Source organism: Electrophorus electricus, chromosome 14 (genome assembly GCF_041902795.1).
Source record: "Electrophorus electricus isolate QZ-2024a chromosome 14, ASM4190279v1, whole genome shotgun sequence".
Lineage (NCBI taxonomy): Eukaryota > Metazoa > Chordata > Actinopteri > Gymnotiformes > Gymnotidae > Electrophorus > Electrophorus electricus.
Window position 1 is genome coordinate 2,496,542 of NC_137510.1, and position 20,964 is coordinate 2,517,505.

The 20,964-nt window shown below is 47.0% G+C and overlaps 1 protein-coding gene across 2 annotated transcripts in view; it reads right to left on the bottom strand.

Moving 5' to 3' along the window:
• adarb2 (adenosine deaminase RNA specific B2 (inactive)) overlaps nucleotides 1-20,964 on the bottom strand; it is a 117,354-nt gene that overhangs the window by 56,327 nt on the left and 40,063 nt on the right. The window contains exon 1 of one of the 2 annotated variants that reach the window (XM_081696437.1): nucleotides 17,192-18,965. The exons of the other annotated variant lie outside the window; for it this stretch is intronic. Within the exon in view, the coding sequence (XP_081552563.1) occupies nucleotides 17,192-17,300 (109 nt within the window). The 5' untranslated portion in view covers nucleotides 17,301-18,965. Of the gene's footprint in view, nucleotides 1-17,191; nucleotides 18,966-20,964 lie in introns of those variants that run through there. 2 annotated transcript variants of the gene reach the window in all.

Consider the following 20,964-nt stretch of genomic DNA (forward strand, 5'->3'; position numbering starts at 1 on the left):
GGTGCTGGAAGAATTACAAAGACCTGGTTCCTTCATTGATTAGAATAATTTCATAACAGCAGTTATTAAGATGCTAAGGGAAGAGATAATCCCTCCATAAAACTCGTCTCCCGTCCTGTGCAAATATAGCGCGCATAAACTATCCAGTGACCGAAGACGGTCCGCAATCAAGCTAAAAATACTGCTACAGTGCTTTACATGAGGAAATATTAACACTGTGTGTATTCATGTGTGTGCGGGCTGGAGATAAAGACTTTAAATGGTTGCTCTGTCAGTTGTCCTTTTCTCCTGCTCCTCTCTCTCTCTCTCTCTCTCTCTCTCTCTCTCTTTCCCCCTCTCGTTCCTTCTCCCTCTCTCTCTCTCCCCCTCGTTCCTTCTCCCTCTCTCTCTCCTTCTCTCCCTCCCTCTCTCTCCCTCTCTCTCTCTCTCCTTCTCTCCCTCTCTCTCCCTCTCTCTCTCTCTCCTTCTCTCCCTCTCTCACCCTCTCTCTCTCTCCTTCTCTCCCTCCCTCTCCCTCTCTCTCTCTCTCTCTCTCTCCTTCTCTCCCTCCCTCTCCCTCTCTCTCTCTCCTTCTCTCCCTCCCTCTCCCTCTCTCTCTCTCTCTCCCTCCCTCCCTCTCTCTCTCTCTCTCTCTCTCTCTCCATTCCCTTTTCAAATCCCACAGCCAAACTGCGATAAATGTGAGCCGACAGCTCGTCATATCCCATTTCCAGTTCTGCGCACTGCACTAAGTGTGATTCAGAGTCAATTAGCCAAGTATTTGATGCCCTGCGGACGAGCGAGCTAGCCGTCCAGACGCGGCGCAGAGATTGGACGTTGTAGGATAACTAACACCCAATGAGAAAAACACCGAACACATATTCACAGGCGTGTTCCCATGTCGATCGGTGCTGTAAATTTGTTCTGAAATTACACCGTGCATGTGAGCACTATGCTGGGAAGTTGAGTGTTTTTTTGAGAAAGGTATTAAAAAAATAAATAAAACAAAACAAAACAAAAAAAACCCTGATAAGGAAGGAGCCAGATAAAAATGCACTGATGTGAACTTTGAAAGGCTATGTCTGCTTGGGAGAAGAATAACATTATTGCATGCACCTGTGGCGTCTGAGGAGAGTCAGGTCAGTGGCTAGACTACACTACCCAGAAAGACCCCAACCAATCACACACAGCTCTCATTACACACACCAACAGCTCATGTTCTACATAATTGCATCTCTCAGTCATCACACTCACACTGGCATACGGAGCTGCCTGTTTAGATTGTGCTGTGTGTGAGTGTGATGTGACATTTCTGGGGAGAGTGAAACATAAGAAGAGCAGTTTTGGTTACTGGCACCCATCAGTTCAGTGCCTGCAAATGGCTGATCACACACACACACACACACACAATGCACTGATGTCACATTGAACAGTGCATTGCACTTCAAACAGTTTGGTTCATCACTGGACGAGACAGAAGGCCAGAATCAACCCCCTCCCCCGCCACCCCACACACACACACACACACACATGTTTACATTTACGGCATTTAGCAGACGCTCTTATCCAGAGCGACTTATAAAAGTGCTTTGTCATTTACTCATAGAATATATTCTAGTGCAGTATAGTAGGTTAGAGTCCAACATACCAGTGAACTAGAATACTGTAGAAATACAGGGATCACTGCTGATGCCTACAAGTACAAAATACGAAATTGTTTAAGGTCCATCTTAAACAATGATAAGTGCAATAAGTGCTAGAGTTTGTTAAACAACATTTCAACTCTCCAGTGCAGCTGGGGTCGTGTTAAAAGGCGGAGTCGTGTTAATACGCTGAGTCCTGTTAACAGACTTTGTTTCCATGTCTGAGCCAGAGCTGGTGGTGTGGAACGCACCATTCACACTTGTTTCTTTTCTGCACTACACCAGATGGATTTCAGATTTTATAAACAGATGTCAAGCATTAGTAAATTAATTAAACAAAAGAATGAATCTCTAATTTTAAAAATAAAATAATAATAATAAAGCACACAGGTCATAGAAACTATGACAGCGCAGCTTAAGATAGCAGGAAAACAGACTGTCATGCTCTCAGAGAGACGTCTTCATCTCCACATCGTCAAAGCGCTGTGACACCTGACTGCTTAATTACTGAGGTATATTACAAGTGTTTGAAATTAACAGGATTATACAAAACACACAGAGGAACACAATTATGATTAATTACATATGAATATTTGAATGGTTATGAAATGACATACAGAGATGTAATTAGATTCTGTTTGGTCTTGGGCAGGAACCAGCCAGTAATGGTACCAATACAGCCAACCTATACACACACATTTGATATATTCATATTTAAATTTTTGGAATTTAAAATTTGAAGATATTTGCATATCCCTCCCCCGAGTTCCATCTCTACCAATTTGCAGCCTTTACAGCCTTTGCAAAAGTAGATTAAATATTATTTTTGGAGAAAATGACATATAGGGGCAAAATATTTACACGCCATTAACTGAAACAGTTTTGATGATCACAGCGCCACGATGCTCGACCGTAGCCTCTCAGCTGGGTGTTTGTCGTCTGTTATAATGACCTGAACTCCATTACTGATCCACTCCGGAAGCTTCTGATGGAAGTGTGGGATAAGAGAGGGATTTGGAGTGTAAGCTGACCATGGCATGTGTCATTAGGAGGTGAGGTATTAACACCCAATTAAGTTCGACACAAAAGCCGGAGTTCCCAAGGGCTGTGTGGCTCCAGCGTTCCCTTCAGGTTTCACGGACACGAGGCTTCTTCTCCCTCTCTCCCCATCTTCATCCCTTTTCTCCTCTCCTACCCTTTCACCCAGTTTACCTTCCACCCAAACTTTCTTTCCACCCCTCCATCGGTCTACACCTCGCTTCTGCCCCGTGTAACTACGTTTATGGTGGGACTTCGCTCCCTGCCGGAAGCGTGCTACATGCTCCCCCCAGTTCTCAGGGAGACGCGGTTGAGCTGTGGAGGGTCAGTCTGTGGGTACCTGCGGCAGCAGCTGCACGAAGACTCACAGCAACGACTCTTCTCAAAACACCTGTATAGCTAACAAACCCCGGCGCAATTTCACAGAACCTCATCGGCATTAGACCGCGTAATCTCATTTAATGTCGTCAAAAAAAGGCTGCATCATAACTGCATCATTAAACTGCATCGTTTAACCTGCGCAAAACTAAAACATGGACGATGGCTAGACGTGGCTCTACTCCACACAAGCAACCTTCCTAGAGAAAAGGGGTAAAATGAAAAGAGGTGAGACCAGGCAGGAGAGACGGCCTCGACCTGCCCTGCTCACGTCTCCAGCTGGGCGGGGTCGACCTCTGCGCTCCACCTCCAGATCCTAATCATAGGTGCCTGAATTCAAATAACCTGGAGGTCAGCCACCGCTACGACCCCTGCCTTGCTCAGCGGCCCGTCCCTGCACAGGGCAGACAGGCAGTAATGACGTCCCCAACAACGCCCCACTCCTGCGTCCTGCACCATCGATCCATGGTGACGAACGGTCATGGCATGCCGATGAACGGAAAACGTCCTGCTTGTTCCATTTTGCTGTATTGTTGTGAGTGTAGACAAGGGGTGTCTGCTACAGTCTGTAAACAGGTGCAAGTGTAAATGTGAATACAAGTCAAGTGTAAATGTGAGTGTAAGTGTAAATGTAACTGAATGTAGATGTGGGTGTAAGTGTAAATGTGGGTTGGTCAGCAGAGGCCCAACCAGTGTGAAGCCCGGCGGGTGTCACTGAGGGAGCTCAGACCCCTTTTCCAAAGTGAACGGTAAGAATGATGAGCAAAAGAGAGAAGAGGTGCATTAACAAGCACAGAGCATCTCTCCAGAGCCGCTCTACGCCAGCGCGCTTTCCAAAGGGGCAGTTTGTTAGCAGAAATTAAATTACACAAATTTCCTCATTTGCCATGATAACGCCATTCTGCTGATTGCCACACCTGGGTAGAATATGCAAATGTGCAGTCGCCGCGTTCTACATGGCCATGCTAAATGAGTAATGATCGTCATTCTCTGCTATCAGGTCCGTAATCATTGTGTGGCGTTTCACACGCAGCCATTCAATTTCACAGTAATGACGCAGCCCACAAGTGGGCCGGTTTACATCATGGCATCTGGAACTCAGGGAATATCGGCATTTTACCGAACACAAACAGTCGAAATGTTTTTGGCCGTCTTTGCAGTAATTACCAATTTTACTGTTTCAATTATTATCACCATCATCATCAACAACATCATTACCATCACCGCCGTCATCGTTATGCCACTGGCGACACGATTCTTAATGCACGCTATATAGGAAGGCAGCGATGAATTATTTGACAGAACCGGGCTGAACTTCCAGCATTGCGATGAGAAAACCACGTTTCCGAGAAATTGTTTCCAAACCTTGTTTCCAAGGAATTGCTTTACACATCAAAAGAGCAATTTTCTTCCACAAACTTCCTACCGCGACACACTCGCACAGTGATTGTGGAAGTCCTGTTCCTGTGGCGATGTGGAGAGACTGGTCTTGAGGCCTGTGTGGTGTTGGATCTGGCACAGAGAAGGGGACGTGGGGCAGGGTGTGACGTGGGGCAAAAGAGGTGGGGGTATGTAGGGGCAGGGAGGTGAAGGGGGTAGGGGGTGGCGTTCTGGGATTTTCTGTGACTTGGCTGGTGAGAAACACAGCAGGTCAGGGCTTAACAAGGTTTCCAAACCCTTACAATCATTAATCTGAGCAGGAGGGTGAGAGGCCGTTTTAACAGATGACTTCACACCAGCATGGGATTCTTATATTTGGCTTCCGAACCCAACGATTCCAGTTCTGGTGTCACTGAAGGCAGTTATTCATCACGGCCCGTATTACTTAGTGTGGTGGACAGAGGGACCCATTCATCTCTCGCCTGGCTTGGCCGCCGAGATGCTGGAGGAGACGACGTGGCCAGCGGGGCTGGAACAACTCCTGCTGCTGATGGAGCTCTGCATGCCTGACTACATCACCTCCACGCCCCAGCCATCAGACAGCAGGGCAAGCAGCACCGTCCTGCACACAGACCTGCTCTGCCACCCACAGCACAGGTGCTCACACACACACACACACAATATCCACATCATGCCAAAGGCGCATGAATGGGGAAAAAGTCAGGACTCGTCCACTGCTGCTTTATAATGCAGATGGATGGTTCTGCGTGCATGTCATGGTCGGGGCCAAAGCAAGGTGCCAGTAATCATAGTTCTCACCTTATGGGTGCGCACACAGTCCTCTGAAATGTGTTCTTTCACAGTGATAGCTGTCCTTAATTAAATTACGGAGAAAAAACAGACAATTTTAGTACTGCATAATAGTCTCTGCCATCTCTCAGAGGTGAGACAGCAAGGCATATGATGCATGCGCGCGCTCACACACACACACACACACACACACACACACACACACAAACAAAACCACCCACTCGCAAGCGCGCGCACACAGTCTGGGAGTGTGTAAATGAGAGAGTGTGTGGACAGGAGGTGTCTCCAGAACGCAAAAACAATTTCACGCGCCCCAGGGGAGCAGAAGCTGTAGAGCTGAGGAAGTGAGCTATGGCCCCCACACCACCCCTCTCAACCTCCTTCCCCCTGTACCAACACCAACCCCACGAGCATTACCGCTCCCCTGACTTCAATTAGCATTCGGCTTCACCCCGCTGGCCTCTGTAACAGGCCACACTCACTACAACAGCCTGGGCTCTCCTTCGCTCCATCGCCGTGTTGCCGTGATACAGCAGGAGGCGGGGCCATCACGCACCACCTGGTACCCAACCCCCAGGCATCGGGACCATGGGGCCCCGCTCTGATTGGCCTCATGCCATCACATGTCTGACCGGCGCATAAATCACAAGCCTGAAATAGCTCAGGTTTGTTCTCGAAGTGATACGGAGCAAAACAGGCACGTGCGCCGCGTCACCGCACGCTGCACACGGACAGGGCCGCCATCAAGGTCACCAAAGATCGCCGTTACCTTCCCCGAACCAAGCGGACCTAAACCGCACGGTGATGTTGACCGTGCGCGAGGAAGCAGTCTGGGGTTCTGGATGAGAGTGCAGTGACCATGTCCCTGGTGCCCCTACAAGCCTTGACTGCTTTCTGCTTCCTCATTATGACACGTTTGATTCACCCCATCAGCTAATTAGCGAAGCAGGAATTGAGCGTGCAAAAGTGAGAAAATGCCCTCACCTGCCCCTGGCTGACGAGCACCACGAAACCACACCACCCGGCCACGCCGTGTGCCTTTTAGCCGTTAGACTGGTGTCGCCTTGGTCTTTCGTGGTTTACAGGAGTTGTTTGCTTTATTTGTTAACGAGCACAATGTCCAAAAAGTCCGAATCCCACCCGCCGCACAAATCACCGCAGCGTCTAAACGGACGGCGTCCATGTCGCTGCTATCAGTGAGTGGCACAGACGCAACGAATTCGGTAACAGGGCGGCGTGTTTAGCGTGGCAGAAAAGTAATTAGGCAAACTCAAGATGCTTCTCGTGAGACAGAAATCACATCGGGGTCTCCCAGTGCGCTGGCCGACACCTGCGGCGGCAGATAAAGCCCCTCTGTCCTGTCCCATCCTCTACCACTCCGCCCTGCGCTTGAGCCGTGTCTCCCGGGGGGGGGGTTTCCAAATAAACATCATATTTTTATTCTGTCTATGCCACCCCATCATGCTGTTTAAAGCATATTATGTGACTAGTGTTTCAATCGCAGTGGCCGCGTTTAATGAGTCAATGTGTGTTCGGGGGCCTGCGCCGAGTCCGGCATGGCTAACTAGGTTAAAGGGGTGCAGCTCGTGTTTAATGGGAGCCGGTAACACAGAGCTGCCGCTTTGCCTGTCCTTTCCTGTGTGTCTTTAAATCTGTCCCACAATGGCGAGGTATATGCTTGTTAGCGTAGACTCTCGGCGCTGAACACCGGCGGCGGTGCCCAGGCTGTTTGAGGATCAGAGAGGCGGCCGCGGGGGTGTGCGCGCGTGCAGAGTAAACACGGTGTTTGTCAGAGATAAGCGTCAGAGGCGCGAGAGAGGAGTAAATATTAACTGCCACTGTGTAAAGATAATTGGCATAAAATCATTATTTATCTGCTCGTCTTAGTGTTTTAATGGCGGGATCTGATGGGATGCAAGAACTATACAGGACAAACACGGGTTAGAGTCAGCTGAAGCAGAACTGCGCGCAAACACACAGCTCTGCAATGGAGTGAAACAGGTCCAAGACAAGCACACACACACACACACACACACACACACACGTCAAACTGAATATTTACAAAAACAAGCTGTTACTTAATACAGACAAGGCATTTACGCCGGCCAGAGACATTTATTTGCATGAATGGTAACAAGCACTTCTCTCTCCCTCTCCCCCTCTCTCTCTCCTTCTCTTTGTTGGTCTCTCTCTCGTTTTTTCTTCCCTTCTTTGTTGGTCTTTCTCTCTCTCTCCCCGTCAATCCGTCTCTGTCTCCCTCACTCCATCTGGCAAGAGCTGAAGCAAGCCTGCCTGCGGAAACATGTCACCTGCTCAAGCATTTGGAGAAGGCGTACGCACAAGTGGATAAAAACAGCTGGGCTTTCTAACAAATCAGTGATCAAAATTAAGTAAACAAACATTCAGAAAGCAAAAACAAAAACAATTTAAAAGCCTTCTATCCCTTTAGATACTGAAGAAAAAAAAAACCCTGTGCCAAAACAGCACCTCTCAAACGCAGACCAATAAGCATCTAGCGTATTAAAACACGGATTTACATATCTCAGGAAAGCAAAGAAAAAGACTAATGACCAGAATACAGCTAAAAGGCCGTAACGCCCAGGAACGAGGAGAAAAGGCCGTAACGCCCGGGAACGAGGAGAAAAGGCCGTAACGCCCGGGAACGAGGAGAAAAGGCCGTAACGCCCGGGAACGAGGAGAAAAGGCCGTAATGCCCGGGAACGAGGAGAAAAGGCCGTAACGCCCAGGATAAAGCAAAAAGCCAAAGCCACAGCAGGCCTGTAATATGGAACACAAGAAAACGCCTGGACCAAATGAGTAAATTGCAGAGATGAGACGCCCTACACTAATATTTCACGTCAACGTCTTCTCCTGTCCAATGGCCATGCTGAGAGTTTCATGCTCAAGGCCCCTTTACGTGACTGATATCTGAGCCACTGGGCTCCTTAAACAAAGCCTTGAATAGCAGCGCTTCCTCCATTTTACTGCGCTCTTGTCACGAGCGTTCATACAAATTCCGGATGAGTGTTCATTCAGCAATCTGAAAACCATTATCATAATCCAATTACCAGGTCCGATTTATCAACCTGCCTTTTCCGACCAATACGATACGGCATGGAGGTCACGCCATTATTTCAGTGATTCATGCAGGCCGTGGCACAGGAAGTCCAGCGCCTAATCGCACGGTTCGCCGTGGCGGGGCTTCAGGAACGTTTGATGCTTCCGGGCTCTGGGCTCCTTCTCCGTCGTGTCATTATCCCGTGCTCACACCACCACATCACAAACAGTCTGATTTACGGTTAGTCTGAAGGAGGAAAATGACTACTAACAGATTTAAGCAAAGAGTGTTTTGTTTTTGTTTATATGCAAAATTTGAAATGTTATTTATATATTATTTAATGTTTGGACTACAGCAATAAATAATCCAGCAGCCTACCTTAGTGTCTATGCAAGTGCAGATATAAGGTGGGGTGTGTGTGTGTGTATTTTTTAAATTTTATATTATATGTGTGTGTGTGTTTTCCTGCACATTGTTTTGGCCACATCTTAGTGCTGTAGAGTTTAAATTTGTAGAAATGTGGAGCTAAACACATCTGTTAAGCTGTAAATATGTTTAGCATAGATTTTTTTGGTTTGGAACTGAAATGGAATAAACAGAGGGCTTAGAACCAGAGGGGTGTAAATGACATTTGACAAATTTTACAGCAGAGCACAAAAGTTTCAGCCGTACATTGTACTGGTCTTATTAACATGTTTTTTTTTTATAATTTATTTAAAGAAATGATTAACATCTGATATTTTTGCCATCTGATATTTGATTTCAATAGCTTTAATTTGTGGCACAGTGGCAACACTAATGTGTACTCCCCTTAAACAAGGATCATGAGGTTTACCAAGAACTGCACCAAATAAACAGAGAATTGAGGCATGTCATGTCATAAAAATCGTACAATGACGCTCAAAGTTCATGGTGCACACCTGAAAAGCCCTCACAAAACACAGGGCCATCCCCTGCTCTAAGGCAGAATAAAAAGCGGAGGTCTCCAGGTCATCTACTACCTGAGCAGTAGCAAACGTCAGGTTACGCTGAGTTACGGCCAAAAAGCTGGTGATGCAAATGGCCACTGCTGCCTCAGACAGAAAGACTGATGTTATGTTCCTTTACAAATTTTTCCATTTGACACCAGCAGGTTCAGTTTGTGGCAAGGAAATCAGGCATTAAATCATTAAGATGCTAAAATGGACTATGAACATGTAGCATTCAGATCACTTTCAGCCACAGTATGAAGGCTTTTGTAAACAAACCTGCCTACAAGTTACCTGAGCGAAGGCCAAGTTTAGTGTAGTATGCAGTGGAGTGTAGAACAGTATGGAGTGCAGTATAGCATGTAGTGGTGTGCAGTATAGTATGTAGTGGAGTGTAATCTTGTCAACACAAGAGAAGTGTGAAGAGCTTGTCAATTTTATTGACAAGCCAGCAAAACCTCCATGGCATGCAGTGTTCAGGGACAAAGGACAGCAGGACAGGTAACAATCCATTAAGAAAGCAAATAGATCACAAAGCACAGAAGGATGCTGGAGACAAAATACATTTATCGCACGTGCCAACATGCCAGACAGCGCGCTTTTAAACACACAGTGAGCAAACCGAACCTCTCGATGCATCATCCAAGATGCGTCCTTCCTGTAAAGCCGACCCCAACCTGTGGTCGTGCAGTAAAACCAAAAACTAAGTCACAAAGAGAGCTTTGGGGTTTGTTAAGGGATAAATAACTGTTTTTTAGCTGCTTGAAGTGTGCTCGGAGTGAAAGGTGAAGAAAAGTGGATAGTTCCTGTCGGACTTAAAGCAAAGGATGGATGTTCAGATGTTTGTTTCCGCACCCAGAGTGTTTCACCGGCTATCTGCACAGGAGTATCAGTGAAAGAGTTGGAGCTCAGTGGAAGAACAAATGAATATAGCACTCAGAACCAGGAAGGAGGAAAGGCATGTCCACACATGTTATGTCTGGTCTGGAAACGAGCAGATTGATGGAGCAAACAGATGGAGGATGAAGAGAACACAACACGACAACGAGAACTGGGAAGATGGTCTTATCTTAAAGATGTCTGTCTGCCCAGATCCAAACAAACCAGGGAGCAATGGCCGATTGCGTGCAGTGTCCATAATGGACTGTATGCAGTTTAAACCTTGCCAGGCTGGGGTGTAAATGGACCCCTACAGGAAAGAGCCGGATGTAAACAAATAAAAAGGTGGGTAAAACAGATGAAGCTGACTCATCATTGGCACGTCTGAAGGCCTGGTGGCTTCAGCAGTTACAGATGGATTTCCCTGAGACGAGACAAAAAAAAAACCGAACAAAAAAAAAACAAAAAAAGAAAAAAAACACCATGATGCTGTTGAGACATCCAGAGAGGTTTGCCAATTTATGAACATGGTCACAGAATCAGCTAAGCCTGCATGGTCATTACAGTTGAAGCTCACCCCTGAGGGATTGGATGGTGCACACACCCAACACTTGTGAGGTTTCTGAACACCATGTGCATAATCTACAAATGTCATATGAAGGCAGGTTTTATGGATGATCTGATCAGAAAGGGTTATGCAACAAAGTTACTACATGAATTCATGCACAAAGAAGGAAAGTTATGATGCATTCCTTCCCATGGTGTGTACCATCCTGTGAAACGCAAGTTAGGGATTGTATTCGACCATGGAACATCCCCAAATGATCAATTAGCAGTCTAATTGGTGTTGTTATTAGATTTAGAAACATTAAATCAATTGCTGATTTAACCCCAAGGAAGATTCAAGAGGACAGTGAGCATGGAGGGAGGAACCATGGGCGTCCAACGCAAATTTGTTTTCCTGGGTTCTCTCCAAATGTCATTTGCATGGCGCTGTTGGAAATCAACCAATGACAGATATTCCTGAAGATGGAGTCTCACCAGTTGATCCATCCTTCTCTAGAGTTGGCGCTGATTATTCCGGACCACCTGAGGTGAAACGAAGAAGCCTTATGAATTGGTATGGAGACGCTGTGTTTAGCCACACGTACAGAACACCCTGAGGTTGGCTCATCACTGGATGCAGATTCAGGCATTAACCCTAGCCTGCATTTTGTAGCTCAAAAAAGAGGATCTAAGATGCACTCAGACAGATAACATTTATATGAGAGCTGAGCATGAGCTACAGACAACCATTGCTGAAAGGAACGCCTCAAAAGGTGAACCGTTATTGTCATCAACGCAAGATTAACGGGACATTTAATCCTCCTACTGGCTCCCACCATGGACGGGATTGAGAGCGATTGATCAGATCAGTAAGGAAAGTTCTCTCTTGTGAGAACTAGTTCTCGATGAGAAAAATCTTCACACGGTGATACGCGAGGTGTAATCAATTCTTAATAGTCGACCCATCACCAAGACCCATCACTGAAATGATTTGGACACATTGACCCCAAATCATCTCCTACAACTGATGAGGGGAGTCCATCATTACCCCCCATGATTATTCAACAAGGACGACCTCCACACCCGTCATGGATGGAGACGGGTACAATACTCATCGGTATATCAGATTATTCCGGAAGAGTTGGAACAAAGAGTAGCCGCTTCAGTTTCAGGAGAGACAAAAGCAAGATGTTTTTGTTGGAGATGATGCCAACACCTGAGATTCCTGGGTCATGGGGGGAAAAAAAAAATCACTGGAAAAAATCACTGGAACTATGCCAGACAAGAATGGTTTTGTTGATGGAGTTCTCAAGATCAAAACCAGCATCTTGGACAGACCCATCATGAACATATTTTCCTCCCACAGGAAACGGAAGTGCTAGTGTCAAAGCCGCACTCCACTGATGAGTCATGCTCTAGCAGCCTGTCGCTCCTGCCTTTCCGATTTTGGCTTTCCCAATTCCTCACTCTCTGGAGACGTTCTTCACAAGAACACGGGACACTGAGACATTTAGTGGTTTGTTTGTTGAGTTTTTCAGTAAATGTCTGTTGGTATTAATATGTTGTGGAAAGCCATACATAATTGTTGTATAGTCTGGACTATGAGGACAATTAAGGGGTAAATACCTCCTAATATAGAGGCAAGCATGGTGTTTTCTTTTCATTTATATTTATAATTTTATAAGGTATATTTGATGACTACAGCAATAATTCATCCAACAGCTTTACGTTAATGCCTCGACCTTGACTGTATGCAGGTGCCAGATGTGTGTGTGTGTGTGTGCGCGCGCGTGTGTGTGTGGGGGCTATTTCTGTGCTGTGGACTGAAAAGTGAGCCAAGTTGCGCGCATGTTAAGCTGTAAACATGATAAAGTCAAAAATAACATCAAGGATTATACTAAAGATCTGTGCTGTTTGGGTGGACAGGCTACCAATGTGGAACACTGATTTATTTTCTTATAACTGAGTGCATCGCTCAGCTGGTGCCCAGTGTGTTAGACATCATCACTGCGCGCAGTGTCTCGGTACAGGCTTACGGCCAGAAGTGCCTTTTTTTTTTTATGCAAAAAAACAACAACAACAAATATAGTTGCCCTGAAACATTGACACCAGCTCACTCACGTGCACCAGTTCAGCGGCAATACCCGGTGACTCACGATCCTGCAGAAACTGACTGGTGCTGAAAGTCCTACAGGCAGGTTGAAGAACTGGGTATGACAACAGCATGTTACTATACACCTATAAAATATACCCATAAAGGCAGTAATTCCAACGAAGGGTCCGCTGAGTGCGGGTAGGCTTAGAAGGCAGGCCATAAACACAAACAGATGGACATGAATCCTGTTCTGACCAATACGGTCACTGTTAATTGCTGTGTATTCACTGTTCATGACGTGCCATGTCACGAACAGTGCCCCTTGGCTTAAAAAGGCAGAATGCACAAGGCATGTTGTGAACACGGGGCAAACGCGTCCTTGCCAGCCCTCTCCTGCCGTGGTGTGATGAGCACTGGCTCGAGTGCCCACCAGGCAAACATCCCTCGCTTGGCACTCTGCAGAAAGTTTAGCGAGAGCTAATCCCTACGCACGGGTAAATACCTCCACGAGCTGAAACCACAACCTGGCATGCTGCCCCTGCCCAACACCGCCCCGATTTGGAGCGCCGTGTTTGCGTGGAGATAACAGTGGCAGGCAGGGCATTTTTCCTCGCCCAGTGCCACGGATTTAAGCATATGGCCAAAGCACTGGAGATAAGAGCGGCGTTTACCTCTCTGGGTGGGACAGATAACATCCTGGTTCATTACTCCAGCTGGGACGGCTTCCATGACTTCTGACGGACCTTTGCACAGAAATGGTGGCAGGACTTGTGTTTGGCTTGTTGGAAATGAAGGATAACACGAATTCTCTGTTCTTCAAGTGGTGTTGTTTAGAGAAGCTATTACCTGAGCAACACATTTGCTACGTGCTGGTGGTGCGATTTGGAAGCTGAACAGTCCTTTAAGTACATCCAGCCAAAACCTTTATGAACAAGCAGTCAAGGCGAAATAAATGAATCAAATCTAGACTTATATTGAATACAAGTGTGTTCTGAATGTATGTGTTATATTGGTGCACGTAACATTAATGAATACAAAGGAAGTGTTTAAAGGCGCAATAAGAATTTTGCTTGGGTACACAGCTCCTAACCCCGATGCTTAGAAAGCAGGGGGTGGAGCTTCGCTGCAAATCTATACTCAGTCAGTAATAATGCACTGCTTGATAGCGAAGATGTGTGCCGAGGAATCGCACCTCTAAGTCACGCCTTTAACATCCAGCCTTAGCCATATGCTGACAGGTAGACTCTGAAGTCCTGGAACTCGAGTACAAAAACAAACGCTACTCATTTAGAGGATAACCTGGGGCAGCAGAGTCTACCAGAGAAAGTGAACTTTATGCGTACAAACGTCTGAGCTAGCGGCAGGAGATCTGAGCTGGTTCCAGGATCTTTTGCCATCGTTTCAGTGTGCAGGATTTGTGGAATTTATATATGCAATAAACAACATCTACCTAATTTTATTGTTTGTGACAGATTTATGATTATCTTTTAATGAATTTTTTTTTTAAATCTTAATTGTAGCGCAGTTAAAATGCAGACAAGATTAGCGCTTCCCTCAGGGAGTAAATTTACTGAGAAAATTAAAGTCTTTAAAGAGACAAATGCAGAAATACGGAAGGAAAAGTCATTATGTGGATGTTTGCCAGTTTGAGCCTCTGAAATAAAATGACTCTCTTAAAATGTGTCTCTTTTCCTGTGTTAGAAGAAACATGACATAGTAAATTGTTCCTTTCTGTTACTGTTCACAGGCTGAATTAAATTAAAAGCAATCCCAGTAGCAGGACATTGATGTGCTTTGTAACCGATGCACTGTAAACCTTTGAGAGAAGTGTTCTCAAACACCTTGAAATTGTCACCTCTTCCTCTCTCAAACGCAACTTGTGAAATTCACTGCGCATGTCCTCTGACAATATTATCTCTCAAGCACAGACAAATTGCTTCTTTGTTTAAGGACATGAATACTACCAAAGAGGGGTGGGTGGGGGAAACAACAGAAAATCCCATAAACAAAAGAGCTCCGAGTTGTACTGATGGATTTGGAAAGCCATCGTACAGTCAAAGGATAACCGTACATTAACTAGCCCCCCACCCCGCCCCGCTTCAGACTGCATCAAGTGAAGGTTGCGTTGACCTCGTGCACAGCCTACATCCTGATGGAGGAGCTAATTGCATAATTTGTTTTAGAATTAAAGCTCAACGGCGGCTGTTCCTCCACCTGCAGCCAGCGCGTACTCCCTAGCTCGGTCCCACCGGCACTATAAAGGTGCTGGACAATGACATCATTACTATAGGGAAGGAAATCCCCCCTGAATACAGGCCAACAATAAGTCATTATGGTATAGCTCGTGATCTCAAACAGTGCTTTTTGGTTTTGTTTTTATTTTTTTGTTCTTTGAAAGGGAGGACGTTTAAGGTAACGGCTGCTCGTTAAAATGACGGACTCATTTCGACTTGACGGGCCTCTTGAATGGAAGACATCTGATTATCAGTGAAGTGTACAGGAAGCAAATGACCGACAAGCACCGAAATAAACAACTGGGCGCAGAAACAAGTGCAGCGGTAAGCCGTGGTGGACAGCAGCAGCCAGGTGGTAGAGAGCTCCGCTCCGGACCCCGAGTTAAGCTCACGCGTCAGCCTCTCGGGGCAGGCAATAACCCGAGTGCCTCACCGTCTAATAACCAAAGGGAATCTCAAAATGAACCCAAACAAAGGCCAAATAACAGCAGAGAGGCATCGGGGGGGGGGGAATAAAATAAAATAAAATAATGAGTGCTTTGACCTGTGGTTCACTCTAAGGTGTGATCGGCTGTCAGTCAAATGATCTCAACACGGCCAGAACCATGCATCCTCTCTCATTCCTTACCCTTTAAGTGCTCGTTAAATGTAAACACAATGGGGTTTGTGGTTCGCTGTGTAGTTAGCTTGCATTCATCACTTAACTCGCAGTGAGATCAATTTTAAGTGATTTATAGAGTTGTCATTTTATCCAGACATAACCAAGGCTTCGGATATTGGAGAAACATCTGGACACGGCATCACCTCACCTGCGACACTGAATTCAAATTCACGCCCGCTACCACTAGTGGTAATGTGTGTTTTTCCTGAATCTCATGACCTCAGGAGCCAGTGATCCGTGTCCTTGCATGCATGATGTCACGAGTGTGATGTACTACAGTTCCCAGAATGCCCGAGGCTCTCGGCTTTAATTAAAGCCCTCGCAACCGTGCGCCAAGTCCTGCAGAGGCGGTCGAGGGGAAAAGGCTCGTAACGGGCCACGTGCGTTTTAATACTTGGTAAACAGGTACATGCTTGCAGCTGCCGGTTGCGGCCGCAATTTGAATTGTGACCCCAGGTTCTGTTTTCCGCCGTGTTTCAGCAGAACATTGTGCTCCACTACGAAGAGGCTTTTTTTAAAAAATTGAAATGTTACATCGGGACCGAAAATACTTTTTAAGGGGCATTTTATTACGTTATTTTGTGTGTGTGTGTGTGTGTGTGTGTGTGTGTTCAGTGACGCTGCAAGGGTTTTGCTACACTACCATGCTACTCAGGCACGGGCAATTTTTTTTCGTCCGTCCGAAATAAAGCAACCGAAAGTCTCAAAGCTACTGAATTCAGGGTGCGGTAGGCAGAGCTCAATCACACTAGCTCTGTACCCACGTTGGTTGTACCATCTCAATTGCTAATTAAAAATGAGCTGTGTAATCATGGAGTAAATCACACTGGTAAATACGGCGGGAATATGGAGTGCTGAGAAAATGTAATGCTAAAGTTACAGTCACGTTAAACACTCGGGCAAAAAGAACAGGGCTTGAGCACATGAGGAATTTTCCAAGTTCCCCGCACTTCTGGGTTGTGAGGAAGCCCACTGCGCACACTGTTCTGTTGTCCAGTCTTTATATCAGGGCAGTAGAATTGACAAGAGTTTGGACTTTTCACAGATTGGTGGGAGCGTGGCGTTAGTACAACACACATGCAGTATCCATACCCACTAAAATCACCCAAAAACACAGAAAGTATCCACAGCCTGCACTTAACAGATACCTGTATGTCACTGCTGTGTAGCGTAGGGTGCTGTAGATAACAGTGTGGTCCAATTAAAGCCACATCCAAGTTATTTTTTTCAGAATGTGTGGATCCAGAATGATCAGTGTAGTTCTAGATTTTATTATCCAACTGTTTGAACCAGGGACTGGTGGACCACTGTTCTAAGGTCATTCTCATCCGTGATGTGGAAAAGACGACATGGCCGTGAGTACCTACAGTAAATGATAGACACGTACCTGTAACACGAATCCAGGGTCGCATCCAAGTAGGGGGCAAAAGGAGAGAGAGAGAGAGAGCAAGCATTAATTTCTAACTTATATAACAAAGATATGCAATCACAGAATGCACTCAGATGATGTCTTTGACCTGACCTTTAGCACACGGTTTAATGGAGAGACAGAGAGGTAGAGAGAGAGAGAAAGAGAGACAGACAGAGAGTCTGAGCATGTAGGCCGTTGACTGACAGGTTGAACAGACCATCCGGAGATTTCATTCTAGATTGCCGCGTTATCTGCGGAGATAAGTAGAGGTTATCACTGACCATGCAGCTGTGCATTTTAAGATCGGTTCACCATCATATCACCTGCTCCCCGCTGAAATGGATGGCAATGGAAGACGCCGGCACCACACATCAGTCCTCCTGGAGCGCCACCTCTGTTGACCCATGAACCCCAAATTACAGGCCGAGGGCGCAAGAGATTAAACCAGGGACGGAGACGTCATCCCTCCTCCACGACCGCGGACCACAAATAACTGTAAACCACTGGGCCAATCTTTGCCGAGATGCTGCATATATTGCACGACTGAAATAAATCACACTACTTTTCCCGGTGCACAGACGTCTCCTCCAGGTGTGTGCGCGCACGACTGGGACGCAGCGGGCCACGGCACCCCCACACCCGAGCGCCGATATTGAGGCCACGGATCTGTGGTTGCTCATGCCAGGATAAACGGCCGTTTAACATTCTGCGCCGCGTGTCTCCTCCAGGGAGCCGTGAAGGCGTCGGGTTAAAAGGACGCCGAACGTTAAGTGCCAACGCACCGCGAGGCTTTAGGTGCGCCGCGCCAAACACGCCGTTCCTCAGAATAAGCTTCCCTTTAACGCTCGCTGGGCTCGCGACGCCCACAGCCCCCCACCCCCATGGCCCTGTGGACACTACAGCAAAGCTGGAACTGGCATACACCAGCAAACATCAAAACCACATCCACTTGTACGGTAAACACAGGGACGGCTGGTAAGAGCTCCAAAAAAACAATAACAAGACAAGACAAAAAAAAAAAAAAAAAAAAAGAAAAACCCCACAGTTCAAACAGTTTTACCTTCAAAAACAAACAATGCAATGCATTATGTATAGTTATGTAATAAAGCACAAAGGGAGCACATTTCTTTGAGTTCTATTAATCTCACAGCATGGCCTGGTGTGTTAACGCATTTAGTCACCTGTGTGATGTAAGAGTAGTCCATCTACCAGATCACCTTGCCAGGTTTGCTATAAATATCCCTACAAATAATCCGCCCTCCTCGAATTCAGGACGCATTTCCTTATCTCGTCTTTTCCTTTTGTTATACAAATGTAAACATGTACATGTATTAAGCTCCCATTTATTATGCTTGATGTCTTGTGTCTGCAAACCATCACACACGCAAACATACGGTTGTGGCCTTTTTCGTCATTTTTTCGCATCCATGTGTAGCGCGCGAGTTCCGGCGCGGCTGAGCTAGTCACCCGGATCAGCCCGCAGTGAAACGTGGATTATACAAGCGTTAGAATGTGGCTTCGGGTCCGTCCGAGAGCCACTCATCTCTCTGCACGCCCAGGAAACGGCTCCTCCGGTGGGCCCCGACCTCGGCAGGCCGGGCGACCCGAGCGGAGCTGCAGCTCCAGTCCCCGCGGGCCTTTGTGTCTTTACACTCGCAGAGCAGACACTTGCCTAAGACACGGACGTGGACGAACCCCGTTTACGGCTGTGCTCACCTGAGCTCCAGCAGGGAGCTCCACCCCAGCTGGTCACTGGCAAAGACAAAGGTCCATTTCCCAACATGCGTCGAGGTGTTTGAAGGGACGTAATTATGACTGTCATTCTTAATTACGAAAACCATTATTTACTGCAGCGCGAAACCCAACACAATGGAAGCCAAAGAAGCAGGAAGTGAACACACGGCCCTCCCCCACCTCCTCACTCAGACTTTTGTTAACATCACTCAATCACGGAGGTAATTGATGCATCTCCTGCTGTAAGTAGGTATCCTCCTCTCTCTCCCTCCCTCTCTCCCTCTCTCTCTATCCACTACCACCCCCCCACACACACAAAAATCGAGAACAGCGATGATGGCGAAAGGGAGAGCTCAAACTTCCTTATTCTCTAATCTATCAGGCTACATCAGACTCACGCAACACACACACACACACACACACACACACACACACACACACACACACACACACACACACACACACACACAGGCAGACATGCGCGCGCGCGCGCACACACGCACGGCTGAGCAATTAATACCAAACCATGGTAGGAAAGCATTAATCATTCACTGCTGTATGAGGAGTGAAAAAAGCTCAGTTTATTCTCCTTCATTATGTTCTTATAAATATTGATGTGTGTGTGTGTGTGTGTGTGTGTGTGCGCGCGCGTCTATGGACGGTTGGGCCATCAGGGACAGATTACATTAGCAAACCGCTCCATCTGATAGGGGAACACTGGGAAGGAGATGCATATTTACTGGGAAATCGTGCATAATGCACACACAACTGGGGAAGCGAAGTCCTGGTTTATAAAATGTTTTATTACTTGTTATGAAAATTAATCAAATACGAAAGAAATATCGTAAGGAAAATAACCAAAAGCCTTTCAGAAATGGTAAAACCAAGTCGCCTGTTTACGTTTTATGGTGCTAAACGGACCTGACGATGCCGTAGTCCCACGTCCAGCGGTAATCGTTCTTCCTTCCTCTCGGCAGAGGCGCGCGTCAGCGGCTCACAGGCCAGCGCTCTGTCTCGCGCCATCTGCCCCGCGCACAAGCCCAGCTCTGTGCCTGCGCGAGAGGCCGGACACAAGGACGCCTTTGACTGGACTCTGCTCGCGCCCGCCACGCGCATACGAATTCGGCCGCTCCAGCCGGCCAGACAAAACAAATGAAGGCACGCGCAATCAAAAACCAACCAACCAACCAGCCGAGGACGCGCATATAGCTGCCGCGCTTAATTGCAAACTCATTTGTTTGTCACTTGCTGAACTTTTAGCATTTTCCATAAACCCAACTGGCTAATTAGGGTTTGATGGTTACATGTAAATGTGTCATTATTTTTTGCAGAAAGAGCCAGAGCCATGTGCCGTGCTCGGCGCTAAGCTAATTAAATCTATTTTGTCTGTGCACGCCAAATGAACCTTGATGAGAGATGTGATCTCATTAAGTGACAGCATGCCGAATCAAACGCCGCGAGTTCAAGACACGAGTGCAGCGTTTTGGTGACAGCACACCTCAGCGGCGCCGGAGGCTGAACAGCTGGGAGCTGACAGGCTCGTTTCGAGCGTGCCTGCGCCGTCATTTAGATCACAACTTTGACAAAAGTAGTCGCTCGGAGAGTTGGTCGCTAAGGGAAGTAAAAAACAAAAACAAAAAAAAACGTATATCAACGTTTGTCTCCCGAGAAGCGCGTAGACGAAGAGAAGGAATACGGTCCCTCGAGCGTGAACGCTTCAAAAACGTACGGAGAACCTGCCGAGTGGTTGGCGCGCGCAGTTAACGATCGCGCGTGCGCGCGCGCGGGTCTGACAAAGGGAAATCTGACTAGATGGAAGCTAATGGGGCAGAAATGTGAGCCCTTCAAATGGGGCCGAGAAGTATGGTCGCGTCAAAGCTCCTCCACCCGCCGCGTCAAAGTCCAGCTCCTCCACCCGTGTCTCGCACAGCCCAGACGGGTGATAAATCGACGTCTCTGCGGCTGACCTGTGCTCTGACAAACTGCAAATGAAAGTCTTTTCCTTCCTGACAAATCGTGTTTTCTCTGGCCTCCGGCTCAGGACACGGCCACTGCTAGTAGAGGACCCCCCCCCCCCTGCTCCCTCGCTCGCTCGCTCTCTCATCATGTTACAGACTCTAGGAGGACGAGGCTCCTCATGTCTAACCAAG